The 15,053-nt window shown below is 60.8% G+C and overlaps 7 protein-coding genes across 7 annotated transcripts; 2 read left to right on the top strand and 5 right to left on the bottom strand.

Moving 5' to 3' along the window:
* Positions 1-412: 412 nt before the first annotated feature.
* Positions 413-4,252, bottom strand: CMQ_3424 (sh3 domain containing protein; the record flags this gene model as incomplete). The annotated part of the gene is made up of 2 exons (XM_014319362.1): positions 413-2,352; positions 2,413-4,252. The coding sequence occupies 2 exons, from the start codon at positions 4,250-4,252 to the stop codon at positions 413-415; spliced, it is 3,780 nt and encodes a 1,259-aa protein (XP_014174837.1).
* Positions 4,253-5,418: 1,166 nt separating this feature from the next.
* Positions 5,419-6,321, top strand: CMQ_3742 (uncharacterized protein; the record flags this gene model as incomplete). Its single annotated transcript, XM_014319680.1, has 1 exon — positions 5,419-6,321. One exon carries the CDS (start codon positions 5,419-5,421, stop codon positions 6,319-6,321), a length of 903 nt encoding a protein of 300 aa, XP_014175155.1.
* A 603-nt stretch (positions 6,322-6,924) lies between these two features.
* CMQ_3500 (40S ribosomal protein s17) lies at positions 6,925-7,434 on the bottom strand (the record flags this gene model as incomplete). The annotated part of the gene is made up of 2 exons (XM_014319438.1): positions 6,925-7,023; positions 7,087-7,434. The coding sequence occupies 2 exons, from the start codon at positions 7,432-7,434 to the stop codon at positions 6,925-6,927; spliced, it is 447 nt and encodes a 148-aa protein (XP_014174913.1).
* A 395-nt stretch (positions 7,435-7,829) lies between these two features.
* Positions 7,830-9,299, bottom strand: CMQ_3658 (uncharacterized protein; the record flags this gene model as incomplete). Its single annotated transcript, XM_014319596.1, has 1 exon — positions 7,830-9,299. The coding sequence occupies one exon, from the start codon at positions 9,297-9,299 to the stop codon at positions 7,830-7,832; it is 1,470 nt and encodes a 489-aa protein (XP_014175071.1).
* A 528-nt stretch (positions 9,300-9,827) lies between these two features.
* CMQ_3779 (uncharacterized protein) lies at positions 9,828-10,676 on the bottom strand (the record flags this gene model as incomplete). The annotated part of the gene is made up of 1 exon (XM_014319717.1): positions 9,828-10,676. The coding sequence occupies one exon, from the start codon at positions 10,674-10,676 to the stop codon at positions 9,828-9,830; it is 849 nt and encodes a 282-aa protein (XP_014175192.1).
* Positions 10,677-11,793: 1,117 nt separating this feature from the next.
* On the top strand, positions 11,794-13,130 carry CMQ_4190 (queuine tRNA-ribosyltransferase; the record flags this gene model as incomplete). The annotated part of the gene is made up of 2 exons (XM_014320128.1): positions 11,794-11,871; positions 11,934-13,130. The coding sequence occupies 2 exons, from the start codon at positions 11,794-11,796 to the stop codon at positions 13,128-13,130; spliced, it is 1,275 nt and encodes a 424-aa protein (XP_014175603.1).
* Positions 13,131-13,232: 102 nt separating this feature from the next.
* On the bottom strand, positions 13,233-14,302 carry CMQ_3823 (uncharacterized protein; the record flags this gene model as incomplete). The annotated part of the gene is made up of 3 exons (XM_014319761.1): positions 13,233-13,596; positions 13,650-13,905; positions 14,002-14,302. The coding sequence occupies 3 exons, from the start codon at positions 14,300-14,302 to the stop codon at positions 13,233-13,235; spliced, it is 921 nt and encodes a 306-aa protein (XP_014175236.1).
* Between the last annotated feature and the right edge of the window lie 751 nt (positions 14,303-15,053).

Here is a 15,053-nt window from a genome sequence, read left to right as displayed (position 1 = left end):
CCATAATTTTACTGCTACTATACTAACAAAAACAGAGATGGGGAGATGTAGAGATGAGGTGCTGAACGCGTCGTGCTCTTGAACAGGAAGGACAAGACAAAAGCCAAACAAAAACAGTAAGCAAAAAAACAAAGATATGAGTGAGAGTGAGAAAGTGAGAGCAAGTGAGTGAGACGGGAAGACGGTACTCCGTACTTGTTTGCACATCCCCCCAACTCGCCTACCATCGCCCCCAGCTTCTTCCACGCTCGCCCAGCTCTCGCGGTCGACAGCGGTCTGCCACCAACAATTTCGGGCCCGGCTGCGAACGCGGCCACGACAGACAGGTCTCGGCACACGGCCACACGTACGTCTGCGCCTGTCTGCGCCGCTGCGTCCACGACGTCGCCACAGGCACGGCCAGGCTGTCCTCCTAGTTCTGGCCCTCCCAGCCGACCCAGCTGCGCGGCATGACGCGCCAGATCTTGACCTCGCCCGATCGCAGGTCGTCCAGCTTGAAACTCTCCAGCTTCACCTTGCGGCTCTCGCGGCCCTGCTCCCACGCCCGCACCTTCTTCTTCGTCCCATCCCACTCGCTCACCACTGCCACGTGGTCCGGCTTGCCCACCTCCATGCTGTACTTGGCGTGCATCGGCCCGTGCTTGCCCTGGAAGCGTGCGTTGCGCAGCGTGATGATGTCGCCTGCCCGGATCTCGTCATTTTGCATAGTGCTTGCGTTCGCCAGATTCGAGTATACCAGCGCCCCGTACGCCCGCGTGCCCACCGGCAGCAGCGCATCCCGGAACGGCCGGATCAGCTCCGTCACCAGCCCCTGCGGCGTGCCGTCTCCCACCACCGTATCCTTCTTCGCCACCACCGAGTCTGCCATGTGCCGTCCAAACCGCTCGTATGACTGCTCTAGCTGGTCCTGTCGCAGGCTGCGCGGCGGCGGTTCATGGCGCTGCTCCAGCTGCACGTCCGCCGAGTCCTTCGGGTTGAACCGTACCGTGATCACCGTCTGCGAGTAGTCCAGGTACAGCACGTAAATGTCGCGCGTCATCTCGATCGAGCCGTCGCGCTTCGCCGACTGCGAGTCCTCCGACTCGAAGAAGATGTCACGCCGGCCCTGCAGCTGTGGCGGCAGGTTCTTGGCCTGCAGCCACCAGCCGGACAGCGGTGCGAGGTCAATGTCATTGGCCACGTGGCCCAGTTCCATCGACGGCCGCACCATGTCGACCGACCGCCGGCTGCCCCCAGCCACGCTCGGCCGCGACACGTCCAGCGACTGCCGCGCACCTCGGCTGCTGTGCAGCGATGCCGCAGGCGCCTGGCTAGCCGGCGGCGGTGGTGGAGGACCGGGTGGGTGTGCCCGTGGCGTTGCCGATGATGACGCCGGCCCAGGTGCAAACGCCAGCGACAGGTCTGGCGGCGTGTACAGCTCGCTGCTCAGAAGTGACTGCTGCCCCGGAACCAACGCCGGCGCGCTGGCTGGACCGGCTGAGCCGGCCACGTGGCTGTACAGGTCGTACTTGTCACCCTCGTCTTCGCCTTCATCCTCTTCAAGCCCATCAGCTTCCATTGGCGGTGGCGGTGGCGGTGGCGGTGGCGGCGGGCCTCGGGGCACGTCGATCGAGCGCCGCTTCTCGGCTATCGTCAGCGGAGGAGCCTGGGGCGGCAGACTCGGCGGCGGCGGCGGCTGGCTAGGAATAGGCGGTGGTACTCGCGATGCGCTGGGAACCGGTGGCGGAGCCGGTGGTGGAACCGGCGGAAACGATGGCGTCCTCTCCGAGATGGGCGACTTGAGAGATGCGCTGTCCTCCAGACTGGAATCGCGTGCGTGTGCCTTGAGCGAGTTCTTGTGTGGAATTGGATTGCCAATATCTGTGTCGTAGTCTCCCTCGTACTCTGTAACCTCCTCCTCGTTGTCGTCATCCGAGCTGGCCGCTGCCTCTGTGCCGGCCGTCGGCATCGTCGGCGAAAGCGGTGTCCGTGCCTCCATCGTCGACTGGCGGCTGAGGCTCCCCGGCGGTGGCGGTGGCGGCGGTGGACGCGCCTGCATCGGTGGAGGTGCCGGTGCCGAGCCAGGAATCGGCGGCGGTATCCGGCTGTTGCGTCTGTTGGGCAGCGCTGGTCCGGAAGATACTGGCGATATCGGTGATGTCGGGCCTGCGGCTGCCGCCGGCAGTGGTGGTGGTGGCGGTGCCTCTGCTCGCGGCGTCTCCGCCGACACAATCGACGTCTGCTTCGAAAGCTCGTTATCCGACTCGGACCCGTCCGTTGCTGTCGGACCCTGAGTCGACATAAGTGGCGGCATCGGTGGCACTGGCCGCGTGCTCAGGGGCGGTGGAGGAGGGGCTGCCGCTCGGGCCGGCACTATATTACCATTAGAAAGAGTAGCAGTCACCTGGCTGCACCAACATTCCGAAATCTTACCTGGAGGACTGCGAGGAGACGTGCTCGCCGGCTGGCTTCCACTCTCTTCGGTGTCCTGAGCTGGACTCGCCGCTCTTGGCGCCTCGACTGGCGATGCAGCTGCCGGCTTGTCCTCAGATCGCCGCATCGCCAGTCCGGGCAGTGCCATCATCGCCGGAACCGGAGGGGCACGTGCAGCCGCCACTGTTTCCTCCGTCGCCTCGCTCGATCGTCTCTCCGGCGTTACTACCGGCATCTTCTTCTTCATCATCGGCGGCGGCGGCGGCCCTCCAAACATGCCTTGCATGCCTCGCATCCCCATCATTCCCATCCCACCACTCATCTTGGCCATTCTTGCCCGCAGCTCTTCTCGTCGGCGCACTTCGGGGTCAACATCTTCCTCTTCTTCTTCTTCCCCCGTTGCTGTTGCCGCTTCCGTCGGCTCGGTCTCTCCTTCTTCCTCTTTCGCCGTCGTCTCCTCGCCCGCACCCTCCTCTTCCTCATCCTTGGCTGCTTCCTCGACCGGTCGCTCGCTGCTGGGAATCGCCGACTTAGACAGTTGTCTCGGTTTCTCATCGCTGTCGTCCCGCTCGGCCTGCTCGTCGTCCTGCCCTTCCGTCGTGTCGCCAGCCCCCGACATGTCCGCGTCGTTTCCGTCTTGCGCCTCGGGGTCCTTAGACGCCTTTCGACGGGGTGCGTGGGGAACACGCGGCGGGTGGCTCTCGTCCACCGAGCGCCGCCCGCCCGTGTCGCCCGTGTCCCTCCGCTCGAGAGCCGGCGGTTGCTGTGCCACGCCACCGGTCTCGTCCGTCGTCGGGGTTACTGCAACTGCAGTCGCCGTCGCGGCCGAGTCATGGCTGTCCAGCCGCTTCTTTGGCGGCCGCTTCGGCTTCTCCTTCTTGGCAGCAGCCTCGGCATGTCGGTGTGCCTGCTCCTGCTGCTCCCGCTGAAGACGGGCCATACGCTCCTTCAGACTCATCATCGGCTTGGCTTCTTCTTCTTCTGCTTGGCCACCAGCAGCTGACGCTGTCGGAAGCAAGCCGGCCCTCTCGGCGCTTTCGAGATTTTCCGCCTCTCGTTCTCGGATCTCGGGGTCTTCATCCCGCCGGTACAGCTTCGTCGTCGAAGGCTCTCGGGGCGGAGGAACGAATGCGTTGCGGCTCGGAGGGGGCGCCACAAACGGCTTCTTGATAAAGTTGCTAGCGCCCCCACCACCGGCCAGACCGCTAGGCTTGAAAGGTGTGATAGGGGGAGCAGCCGCCTTGTTGAATGCGGCTATTCGGTCGCGAAACGAGTTGCCAATCGGCTTCTCCGCCACAGCCGGCGGCGAGCCGCCCTGTTTTGGCACAATCGGGGAATGTGCGGCCTTGGGACCCGGAGAATATACCGGCGCTGCCTTGGAAATGACAATGGGAGACGACGGTGCCACGGAGGCGGCCGGTTTCCGAGGAGACGAGGTGGGTGTGGCAGCTCGCGCAGGTGCGGGCGGAGAGGCCTTTTCGGGCACAGGCTCTTCTTCTTCATCCTCCTCTGCCGGCGGGGCAAGAGCTCTCGGAGACGGCGGAGGCGGAGGGGAGGAAGGCTCCTGAATAGCAGCAGCGAGAGCGGCAGCAGTAGAAGACGAAACAGCCGAAGATTTGGGACGGGTCCGCGTCGGCCGGGGCGGAGCGACCGGCTCGTACTTTTCGACAAAGTTCCGCGGAAAGATACCCTCGTGATGCACGCCCGAGTCATCGGTGTACTCGCCCGAGAACCATTCGTCGTCCTCCTCTTCCGTGACAGTTATTATCTGGCCGACAGGAAACTTCAGATCGTCATCGTGGGCCGACGAGTACTCGTAGATGGCCTTGACTTTGAACATTGTGGCTGGCGGCAACCTGCAGGCGCGTCGTTGGGGATGCGCGCAGGACAGGCTATAGGGGTGTGTTGCGAATTGCGAAATGGTTGTTGCTGGCAGGTTTTTCTGCAGTGGCAGGTTGGCTGGCCAGAGGTGGATTCGGCTTGAAGCTTCGACCCCTCCTTACTTTTCCGGGACCCGCGGGGAATTATTCTCGCACTCGGACGAGATGAAGGGGCCGGCCGAACGACACCAAACGTAGACAAAAGAAAAGCAGAGGCAGACAACCCGGGGATGGATGAGATGGCTCAAGAACAAGACGGGGCGAGAAAGTGGTTGGAAAGGGGGGGGCGGTGGTGCCGAGGAATCAGAACGATGTGCTGCCACACCCGTTTGCTGGCCTTTCCAGTAACAACAATTGCTTGGAGGAGCGTTATTAGGCGGCAGTGGGGAAAGCAGGGAGGCTGGTTGAAGATGCGGCGTATTTCCTCCAGGTGCTTTGATTCCTTAGCTCCTCCTGAGTGGATAGTGAGGGTAGCTTCGCCACGGTGCCGTACCGTCGTTTGTGTCTTTGTTTCTCTCTGCCCCTGCTCCCCAGCCGGCCGTAATCGCTATAGCTATACGACGTACGAAGAGAGCGCTGTTTGGTCGAGTCGACGTCAGCAGATGAAACAGTGGTGTGGCCTGTAACAACGGGGGGCAAAAGACAGAAAAGAGGGGCACGAATATGTCTGAACAAATGCGTCGTAGGGCAGTGTGGCTGTAACAGCGTCGAGGATATGTCGGTTGGCCAGGATATGCAGAGAGAAGGGGGACGGAGAAGTGAGGGAGCGTTGGGGCTGCCGTGAGGCAGTCGGTCTGCTGATGGTGAGCAGTGTGAGAGAGACTGCTTGTAATTCCGCAGAAGCCGGAAGGACGCGTAGAAATCAAACGAAAAAGGCAGAGGGGGACGCTCTGGTCCAGGCAGCAGGCCGGCAGAGGGAAGGCGCGGGTGGCTGAGAGGGATGATGCAACACCTGGCAGCTTCCTGCGCGCTGTGACATTTTGGGCGGCACTGTAATTAGCACTGTGCCATACCGTCATGGTGGTAAGTGCCCCACACTTTCTTCATTTGGACGACCTCTTTTTCTTTACTTTCTGTTGCGTTTTCGCCTTTTGTTCTGCTCGCCCCTCCGCCCACCAGCTGCGTGATGGCCTCTGAAGCTGAACGGCCCCTGAAGGGCATCCTGAAGACGGGCGCCAGCAGAGCCGACGACGCCAGCGGCACCGTGGCCACGCACAGCCGCCGCCAGCGCACCGAGGAGGACAATGCCGAGATTGCGGGCAAGCACGCGGCCATTCTGCAGCAGCGCCGCGACCTCGAGGCGGCCATCTTCCTGGATATTGACCGGCTGACGGCGTTTCCGCTCGTGCGCACGCCGTCGTACTCCTCAGCACGGCCGGCACCTTCGGACGCCGCCGCCTTCCGGCAGCTCGTGCGCACGTTCCAGCCCGGCGACTACGACGACCTGATCGAAGAGCGTAACACCTGCGGCCTTTGCGGATATGCCCTGTGCGCCAACCCACGCAAGACCTTTGCCGGCCGCGGCTCCTGGAAACTCGCCCACGGCGGCATCATGCCCAAGGGCGAGCTGGAGCGCTGGTGCTCGGCTGCCTGTGCCCGCCGCGCCCTCTACATCAAGGTCCAGCTCAACGAGACGGCCGCCTGGGAGCGCGTCGGCATCCCCGACATTGAGGTCGATCTGTACGAGGACGACCAGGACGACAGCAGCACGACCCTGTCGGGGCCAGACCCTGAGGCCCAGCTCGCCCAGGACCTCGCCCGTCTGAAGCTGCACGAGGAGCGGCGCCTCGCCCAGAGCCAGGCGGCCCTGGCCCTCGAGCGCGGCGACACGTCCTCGCTGCCCTCCACCGATCCCGAAGTCGCGGCCGCCCAGGCCCGGATCCAGCCTACGGTGGCATCCGTGGACGTCAACATTATCGAGAAACCAATCACTTCCGCTCCCGTCGAGCCGACGCTGGCTAACAGCAACACATCCGACGATGCTCACATGCTACTCGAGGGCCACAAGATCAGGTTTGCAACGAAATAGTGGTGTGTACATTTACACGACCGGGGCTACATGGTTGCATTGGCATATGCGCATTTACGTGGGCGTTTAGGCAGAGGACATACAACAAATATACATCAGACGAAACCCCGTGGCAAGTTACTGTTGTTGTCTACAAAGTGCAGCTTCCTCGCTCTTTACTTGGTGAAGCACCAGGCACAGTAACTACGGAGCACACGCCGTATTTACAAGATTTACAAGCAACGACAAAGACAAGCACATGCACGCACAGCACAGCTAACAGCATAACTGCCGACAGAGTAACAGCATAACGGCAACGGGAAGGATATTGGCAATCAAGCAAGACAGACTCTCTGGTGGTCAGATGAGTGTCCGCGACACCTTGGTTGTGCAGAATGCGGGTTTTATTGTTTTTTTGTTCCCCTTTTTGGCTTCCGTCCTTCTCTTTTGTTAAATCAAATCCTAGCCATTGCGTCCCTTCCGTTTGGGTAAGCAAGAAGACCCGATCCGCAAAATCAAGACGCCAGATGTGATAAACAGCCCCACGGCCATGCTGTGTCGGAGGTGGGGAGTCGGTATTTTGCTCATTGGTGTATGTGTCGCCAACGCTCGTCATCCGACAAATTAGTCGCGACGAGGGGGCCGGTCGCCGAAGCGGCGGCCACCACGCTCCGTCACCTGCTGCTGGGTGACAGGGACAACGTTGACGGGGATGGTGTCGAACTGCGAGCCGCGTGTTAGTCTCGATGTGCCCCCTCTGGAGGCAGGAAAAGCATAGATACTTACGCCCAGGTGCTTCAGCAGGTCCTTGGTCTCGGTGTCGACATCCAGCTGGCCGCTCTCGGTGTTCTGCGCAAAGTCGAGCGCAGAGACCTCGGGCACGTACTGATCCTTCCGCTCGCGCTCCTCCTCCTGCAGCTTGAAGGAGATACCGCGGACCGGTCCCCGCTGGATACGCTTCATCAGATGCGTGGTGTAGCCGGCAATCTTGTTGCGCAGGCGCTTGGAAGCAATGATGGCGATCTCATCGCACACCCGCTTGTTGGTCTCGAAGTCGAGAGTGAGCTTGGGGTAGTACCGCTCAATGATGACCTTGGCGGACTTCTTGACGGTTTTCGTCCGGACGCGACCCATCTTGACTGATTTTGTGGTGGTGGAAGGGGAGCGGGTGTTGCGTGGTGCGAGGATGGAGATGGATGAAGAGTGTCGATGTGGAAGACGGATTGGTCGTAAATGGGAAAAAGTATCAAGCACAATTTTTTTCCCGTGAATTTCTGGTGGGGTTTGGCTTAGGGTATGTGTGGGCTGCATCACATGACGGTTTGGTGTGAGAAAGCGTCAAAATCCCCAGTCACGTGATCACGCCTATTTCCTCTTGTAAGCCTTGATCAATACAATCGCTTGTAGTTTTTTGTCATTTAGTAGTACACGTGGGGAAATGCTATATACGTCGTCTAGGCTCGTAGTGTGTATATACAGACCATCAGGCGGCCGATGTAGGGCTTCCCAGACAGCAGGCCAATGTCCGTTCAAGGTCCCAGCCCATAGTTCTGGGGACTGCTGACCAACGCGCTCTGGCGCAGATTCTGAGCATAGCGCACAGTGCTGCGCGGGTAGCTGTCCGTGCGCGTAGAGAGGAGGCGTGCAGGCTGGCCAAAAATGGTCTCCTTGCCCTCGAGCTCGCGCTGCACCAGGACAGCTTCGGGGTCGGCCTCGGTGACGGAGACGACGACGCGGCCCTGAGAGTTGACCTTGGCAGCGGAGACGCGCATGGGGATCTTGGAGCCGCCGGCGATCTTGGGGTCGATGATGCTGAGCCCGGGAATGGTGCGCGAGTTCGAGTTGCGGATGTGGTAGGCGGTCTCGCCAAACGGGTTGTCGGTAACGAAGCCACCGACGCCGAGCTTGGCAGGGAACGAGCCGCTGGCGTTGCGCGGCGAGACAACGCGGGCCTGAACGGGTGGATGTGACTTTTGCGGGCCATAGAGCGGATGGTTGTCGAGGTAGGCGGCAGTGCGGAGGTACGACAGCCCGGCGGACGGGTGCGTGATGGGGGGGCCATCTTGGGCCCAGGGATTGGCGGCGCCGCGAGAACTGCCGAGGTGTGAGAGCGGCGAGAGCGGCGAGAGGGACGAGGAAGTGGCGGCCGAGGACGATGACAGCAGCGAGGGCGAGCCGGCCAGCGAGAACGAGGACCGAGCCAGGCTCTGGAAGATCTTGTCGGACGGCTCGAGCGGGGCGAGGTCGAGGAACTTGCCGACAAGGCGGTACAGCAGCGGACGGTCCTGGCGCAGCTTGCGCAGGTACTCAGTCAGCTGGGCGTCGGTGATGTCGGCCGCAGCGACAGGCGGCACGGCAGCGGTGCCGGCATCCATGGCCTTGGCCGAGGCGTCGCGGTTGATGTCGGTGGCCAGCTGGACGCGCAGAAAGTCGCGAAACTCGGGCCGCCGCGTGCGCACCTGCTTCTTGAGGTACGTCTGGAAGGCGCCCTCGGTGATGCCGGCCAGCCAGGGCCCCTGGAACTTCCACCGCTTGTCGTCGGTCGTGTGCTTCTTGCTCGGCTCGATGGCGATCATGTCGGCCGCCTCCTCGAACACGGACTTGCCCGGCAGGTGCTTGTGCTGCTGGGCGTCGGTCTGCAGCGTGATGGGCACGCCCATCTCCTGCCACTTGCGCAGCGTCACCGCGTGGTCCGTGGCCGTGGCAAAGTCTGTGATCTGCTCGATCGAGTCGACCTGCTTCACGCGCACCAGCGGCGCCGTCGACTTGGTCGTCACCTTGGACGGCAGCGGTCGCTTGAAGCCCCAGTCGCCGCGGCTCCGCGAAGCCTTGGGCGATGCAATCGCCTGCAGCGTCGGAAACGGCTTCGTCGCGCTCTCCGACAGACGCTTGCCGGCACCCGTCACATCGCCCGGCGCCGGTGGCAGCTGGCTCGGCAGCGAGAACAGCCGCGACGTGCGCAGGAGCGCAGCGCCCGGCGACACAGCCTTGGCCGACATGCTGCTTTGGCTGCAATTGCGGCTACAGTGTGCAATTTGGAGGGGGGCGAGAAAGGCGCAGCCGTGGCTTCGGACAGGTTGCTTCGACGTCGTGAGAGACATGGAAATCGTCTCGGACGAGGGCAGTAAATTTTACGCTGAGCTAAGCGACTGGATTGGTGTGAGAATTACATCACGTGATCGTGCGGTGTCTTTAAGACCCGGCATCTTTCCAATTCCTCACCAACTTCTTCAGCAGTGTGCATTCCGATGCAAGTCAATTCATGCTAAGAGCAAATACTCCGTTCCCCATTTCTATCAGGACGCCTAGGCCATCAAAGAACTCTAGTGTACATTACAAGTCCACTGCACGATGGCACAACGGATGAAAATAAGGTATAAATGCACGCCGCAAATGGGATGACATGCCAACTCCTTGGTGAATCCCATATCCAATACAATGCAATGCCGTACCGTACCGTAATTAAGCATAGACCCCCCCCTTCCCAGGTGCAAAATGCACTCGTCAGACGTTCCAGTCTCGTTCGTTTAGGCGCAGCCGATGGCGCATTGGTGTCTCTGGCGGCGGCGGCGCCGCTGTTTGTTCTGGTACTGGTGGTACTCTTTGGCCTTGGGGATCAGAGAGGGGATGTGAGGATATTCGTGGACCGGGCAGTCGTCGCTGAGGCTGGGGCCGCCAGCGGCAGCCTGGATCTCGCGCGAGAAAGACTCGATGACGTTGTCGATGACGCCCATGACGGCGACGGTGTCGCCTTTGGGGTCGACCAGCTCGACGTCGCCAATCTTGGGGACGGGGGCCGACTCGACGAGCGAAGCGGTCGAGACAGCCGAAGTGGTGGATTCGGCACTCTCGACGGAGTCGAGGCTGCGACGCCGGTCGACGCGGCGCTCGTTGCTGCCAGCGCCAACGACCAGGATGGTCTCCTGGACGTTGGGGAAGCTGAAGATGAGCATCAGCTTGTTGTAGGGCTCCCACGGACGGATGGTGTCTGTGCGGACGTGGTCGATAGCCAGCGACCAGACGTGCGGCGCCGTGTCGCGGACATGGACGGTGAAGTCGCGAGCCGTGTCGTCGTAACCCATGAGGCCGTGACGCGGCAGATAGAGGACGTCGCGGGCGGACGAGAAGTAGATGAAGTGGTCGGGACAGCTCTGGGTGACAAAGGCACGGCGGTAGAGGGCCATGGCCTCGTGGCGCGCCTCGCGGCTGACGTGCAGAACCGGCGGCGGACGCGCGGTGGTGCGGCAGCGGTCAGCATCGGCATCGTACCAGACCTCGACGACGCGAGGGTGGCAGCTGAACTGCCAGATGGCCAGACGGAGCTCGGCAGGCAGGGCCGAGAAGAGGCCAAACGACGACGGCTTACGGGGACTCATCGTCACGATGTTGGGGCAGGTCGGAATGAAAGGATGGACAATCAAGACGGATTGGACAGATTGGAGGACGAGGGCGATCCCGTCGATGATTGCTTCACAGGCTTTACAATGAAAGACGCATGACGCAAGTTTGAGTCAGAGACACGGAAGGGCGCTGAAAGCATGAGATCGGAGAGAGGCCGAATAAGAAAAATAGAAGGGAACAAAGGGATTGGGCATATAATGGGCGAACAAAGAACGTGACAAAGCTGTAAGTGCGAGAGAGAATGCAATGGCAGCGGCCCAGTATTATTGAGTATTGATTATTTATTATTCGAAACAACAATGTGGACGAACACGGGCACGACCTTTTCTCGCTTCCGTCCCTCTTCTTTCTGGGCCACAATTCGGACAAGAGCCTTGGCAGCGCCCGACGATATCGGGAGTCCTCCGATGATGCCCGGTCAGGCATCCGAGAAGGGATCGACAAGGGGGAGGGAGGGAAAGGGGGGCCTAGACGCGGTGTATTTGACAAGTCATGGCGTAAAAAAGTGACAAGTGCGCAAATCGACGGAAACGATCGCGGAGGGCCGCGGCTTTACACGAGGGCGGAGTGTGGTTCGGGGAAGTTGGTGCTGGAGTTGTAGCAGAGTCTGCTTGCTCCTTGTTACTGCAGGCTTGCGAGCCAGTCGGTGACAAAAGTACGGGCGACGAGAAAAGACACGGCAGTACAATCTGCATATGGATCCAGTACATAGTGAGAACTCGTACAGCCAGGCCCGACGTCTAGGCCTGTGCTTGTTTTTCCTCTTTTCAGGCTCTGTGCTTTTCCTATTTTTATTTTTATTTTATTTCCTCCAACTCTTCCCGTCATGGGGCTCCGGCAGAGTTTTCACTGGTCCCGTCAGCATGTCCCCGGCCAGGTTGTTGGGGGTGGTAGCGACAGCAATGCTAAATTTTAGGGAAGAGGGGAAGAAAAGTGGAAAATCAGGTGCTGTGAAAGTGGCGCGGAGGCGGTGGAGACGGCGGGTTGGCGAGGGGCGATAAGATGTATGGGTGAGGAATGGGGAGGGAAAAAAAAAAAAAAACCCCCCGTAAAGAAAACCAAAGAGGTCCACCACTGCAGCGACCAGCTAGGATGCTGGCTGCGCGCAGGATGGCACCGACCAAGGCGACACACGGCGCGCTGACGTTTGAGCTCTTGGCCGAGTGTTCGGTGAGTGGGCGATGCGAGGCGACAATGTCGTGACGATGTCCAGCGATGTTGACAGACGACAGACGACGCGGGCACGCGCCTCGCTGCTGACGCTGCCGCACGGTCCAGTGGCGCTGCCGGTCTTCATGCCGGTGGCGACGCAGGCATCGCTCAAGGGTCTGACGCCGGGCCAGCTGGCCGACACGTCGTGCCGGCTCTGCCTCAACAACACGTACCATCTCGGCCTGAAGCCGGGACAGGCGGTGCTGGATGCCGTCGGCGGCGCCCACGCGCTGCAGAGCTGGCCGCACAACCTGCTGACCGACAGCGGCGGCTTCCAGATGGTCTCGCTGCTGCAGCTGGCCACGGTGACGGAACAGGGCGTCCAGTTCCGGTCGCCACACGACGGCAGTCCCATGCTGCTCACGCCCGAGCACTCGATCCGCCTGCAGAACAGCATCGGCTCCGACATTGCCATGCAGCTCGACGACGTCATCGTCACGACCTCGCCAGACGCCGCCCGCATGCGCGAAGCCGCCGAGCGCAGCGTCCGCTGGCTCGATCGCTGTCTGGCCGCACACCAGCGGCCGGCCGACCAGAACCTCTTCTGCATCGTCCAGGGCGGCCTCGACCTCGATCTGCGCCGCACCTGTGCCGCCGCCATGGTCGCCCGCGACACCCCCGGCATCGCCATCGGTGGCCTCTCCGGCGGCGAGGCCAAGTCCGACTACTGTCGCGTCGTCGCTGCTGTCGCTGCCGTTTTGCCCCCCCTCAAGCCGCGCTATGTCATGGGCATCGGCTACCCCGAGGACCTCGTCGTCAGCGTCGCCCTCGGCGCCGACATGTTCGACTGCGTCTGGCCTACACGCACGGCCCGCTTCGGCAACGCTGTTACCCGGCACGGCGTCCTCAACCTCAAGAATCACCGCTATGCTGCTGACTTTGGCCCGATTGAACCCGGCTGCGGCTGCGAGGCTTGTCGCTGGGCCCTCGATCCTGCTCCAACGGCCCAGGCGCCCACGCCCTCCCACACCCTCCGCATCACCCGCGCCTTTGTCCACCACAATGTCGCCAAGGAGACTGTCGCTGCCCATCTGCTCACCATGCACAATGTCTGGTACCAGCTCAACCTCATGCGCGAGGTCCGCGACGCCATCCTGGCTGACCGCTTCCCTGCCTACATCAAGGACTTCTTCGCCGCCCTCTACCCTGACAAGGCCAGCTATCCCGAGTGGGCCGTCGATGCCTTGGCCGGCGTGAACGTGGACCTGCGTTCGTGAGGATGAGGTTGGTTTATGTAGGAGATCTCTATTTTAGCGCATTTTAGCGTTACAGCATTAGGTGCTAAATCTAACAGCACAATCTACATAAACCCTTACACACTACAACATGGCCAGCGAAAGGATGGCGGCTGCCCAGGCAAATAATTCGTTGGCGACGACGTGTGCGCCGGGGTTCTTGGTCGCCACGGTCGGAGTCACCGTGACAGTTCCGCCGGGGGCCGTGGTCGAGGGAGTGGTCGTAGTCGTGCTCCTAGTCCCGGCCGCTGTGGTCTTGGCGACTGGGGCGGTAGTCGAGGCTGCGAAAGAACCAAAGTGGGCAGTGCCGCTGTCTGGCGGGTAGCTTGCGCAGAAGCCTTCGAGAGCGTAGTAGTCAAAGTAGTCTGTCGGGTCGGCCGTCTTGACGTAGGGCACGCAACCGGCAACGTAGTCGTCAAAGGCAGTCGTGTACTCGCCTCCCTCGTAGCTGCGGATGGTCAGAAAGATGGGCAAGACGGGATGGACCAGACGGAAACTCACCAGACACAGCTGGCCGCATCATGATCGACCATCGTGGTGAAACCGCGGTAGCTGCTGGAACAGGAGTTGTAGACCGATGCCACAGATGTGCAGGCCGGCGGAGAGCCGGTGTTGCCAAACGTTTGGCCAGCCGTGGCGGAGGCTGACGTGACGACGAAAGACGACGTCGCCGTGGCTAGCACGGTGGTGGCACCACCGCTACAAGAGAAGCCTTCCTCACTGGCACTCTGGCAGGAGTTGTCGAAGCCGGCCATCACTGACTTGTTAGAAGGGTGGGAGACCGGGGAGAGGGAAGTGAAAGAGACAAAATGAGAAAAAGAAAAAGAAAACGAGAAAAAGAATCAAAACACACCCGTATACAGTTCCGTAGCAGTAGGTGCCGACAGAGCAACGTAGGTCTCGCACTCGCCGTAGACCGTGGCAACATCGAGAGCCTCCTCGCAGCATAAACACTGTGCATAGACGGAGAGGGCCGCTCCCGAGGGAATCGCAGTCACGCACGCGCTGATCTGGGCATCAGCCGTGACACAGGCATCGTAGCCCGGGTCGTCGGTGGCCTTGGCTAGGGCACCCACGCGGAAGCTAGGAAAGCTGAAGGAAGCTGAGACCCGTGTAGCAGTCAGGGCCAGAAGAATAGCGACAGGTCGAGCCATGGTGACGGTGCGATGAGAAATGGGATGGCACCTAGACTTTGGCAAGACTCGAGCAGCTAGGCGTCATTTAATAGCCAGAACTGCAAGGACAAGGGCAGAGTATGAAAAGCACGACGGCAATGAAGCTTGTGTTCAGCTGATCTTGGCCAGCTGGCTAGCCGGCTTGGCAAGGCACAACCCAGACTCGTTTCTGAGGCAATGTCGTCTCATTGGTGGGAACGCGATGCCGTTCGAATACGGGCAGTACGAGAACACTGATACAGACATAAGCAGGCGGGGCTGAAGCAGATCCCTGCAGGCGCCCGAGAAGCCGTTCTAAGCCGGAGGGGGCTTACAAAGAGTGGCCCCGAGACAGACACGCCTAACCTGTAGACTTTGGTGTCGTAAGTATCCATGATCAGGCAGATGTATCTTATCTTTAGCTGTCCCCATGTCTCTGAAGTACGAGTATGTCTGCGATGTACGGAGTAGACAGGCCTTTCTGAATTCCCGGGAATCTGCCTTTCCCCAGCGCTAGTGCTTCCAATAATAGTGGATGTGCGGGGAGCTAAGCACCGTTTTGGTCGTTCTGTGGGCCACATGTGACTACTGGCGCTGTTTGTTGTGACGGACGGCTTGCAGCAAGCGGTCTAGAATGCGACCAAGCCAGGAGCGCGATAAAAGCTGTTTTGGAAGGGCGTTGCGCGCTGTGTGCTGTGTGCTATGCGCTGCTATGTATTGCAGTTTACTTAAAGTGCAAGGGGTCCTGTTC

The sequence above is a fragment of the Grosmannia clavigera genome, assembly GCF_000143105.1.
Source record: "Grosmannia clavigera kw1407 unplaced genomic scaffold GCSC_113, whole genome shotgun sequence".
NCBI lineage: Eukaryota > Fungi > Ascomycota > Sordariomycetes > Ophiostomatales > Ophiostomataceae > Leptographium > Leptographium clavigerum.
Note: the sequence above shows the minus strand (reverse complement) of the source record. Positions and strands in the feature narration are given on the sequence as shown.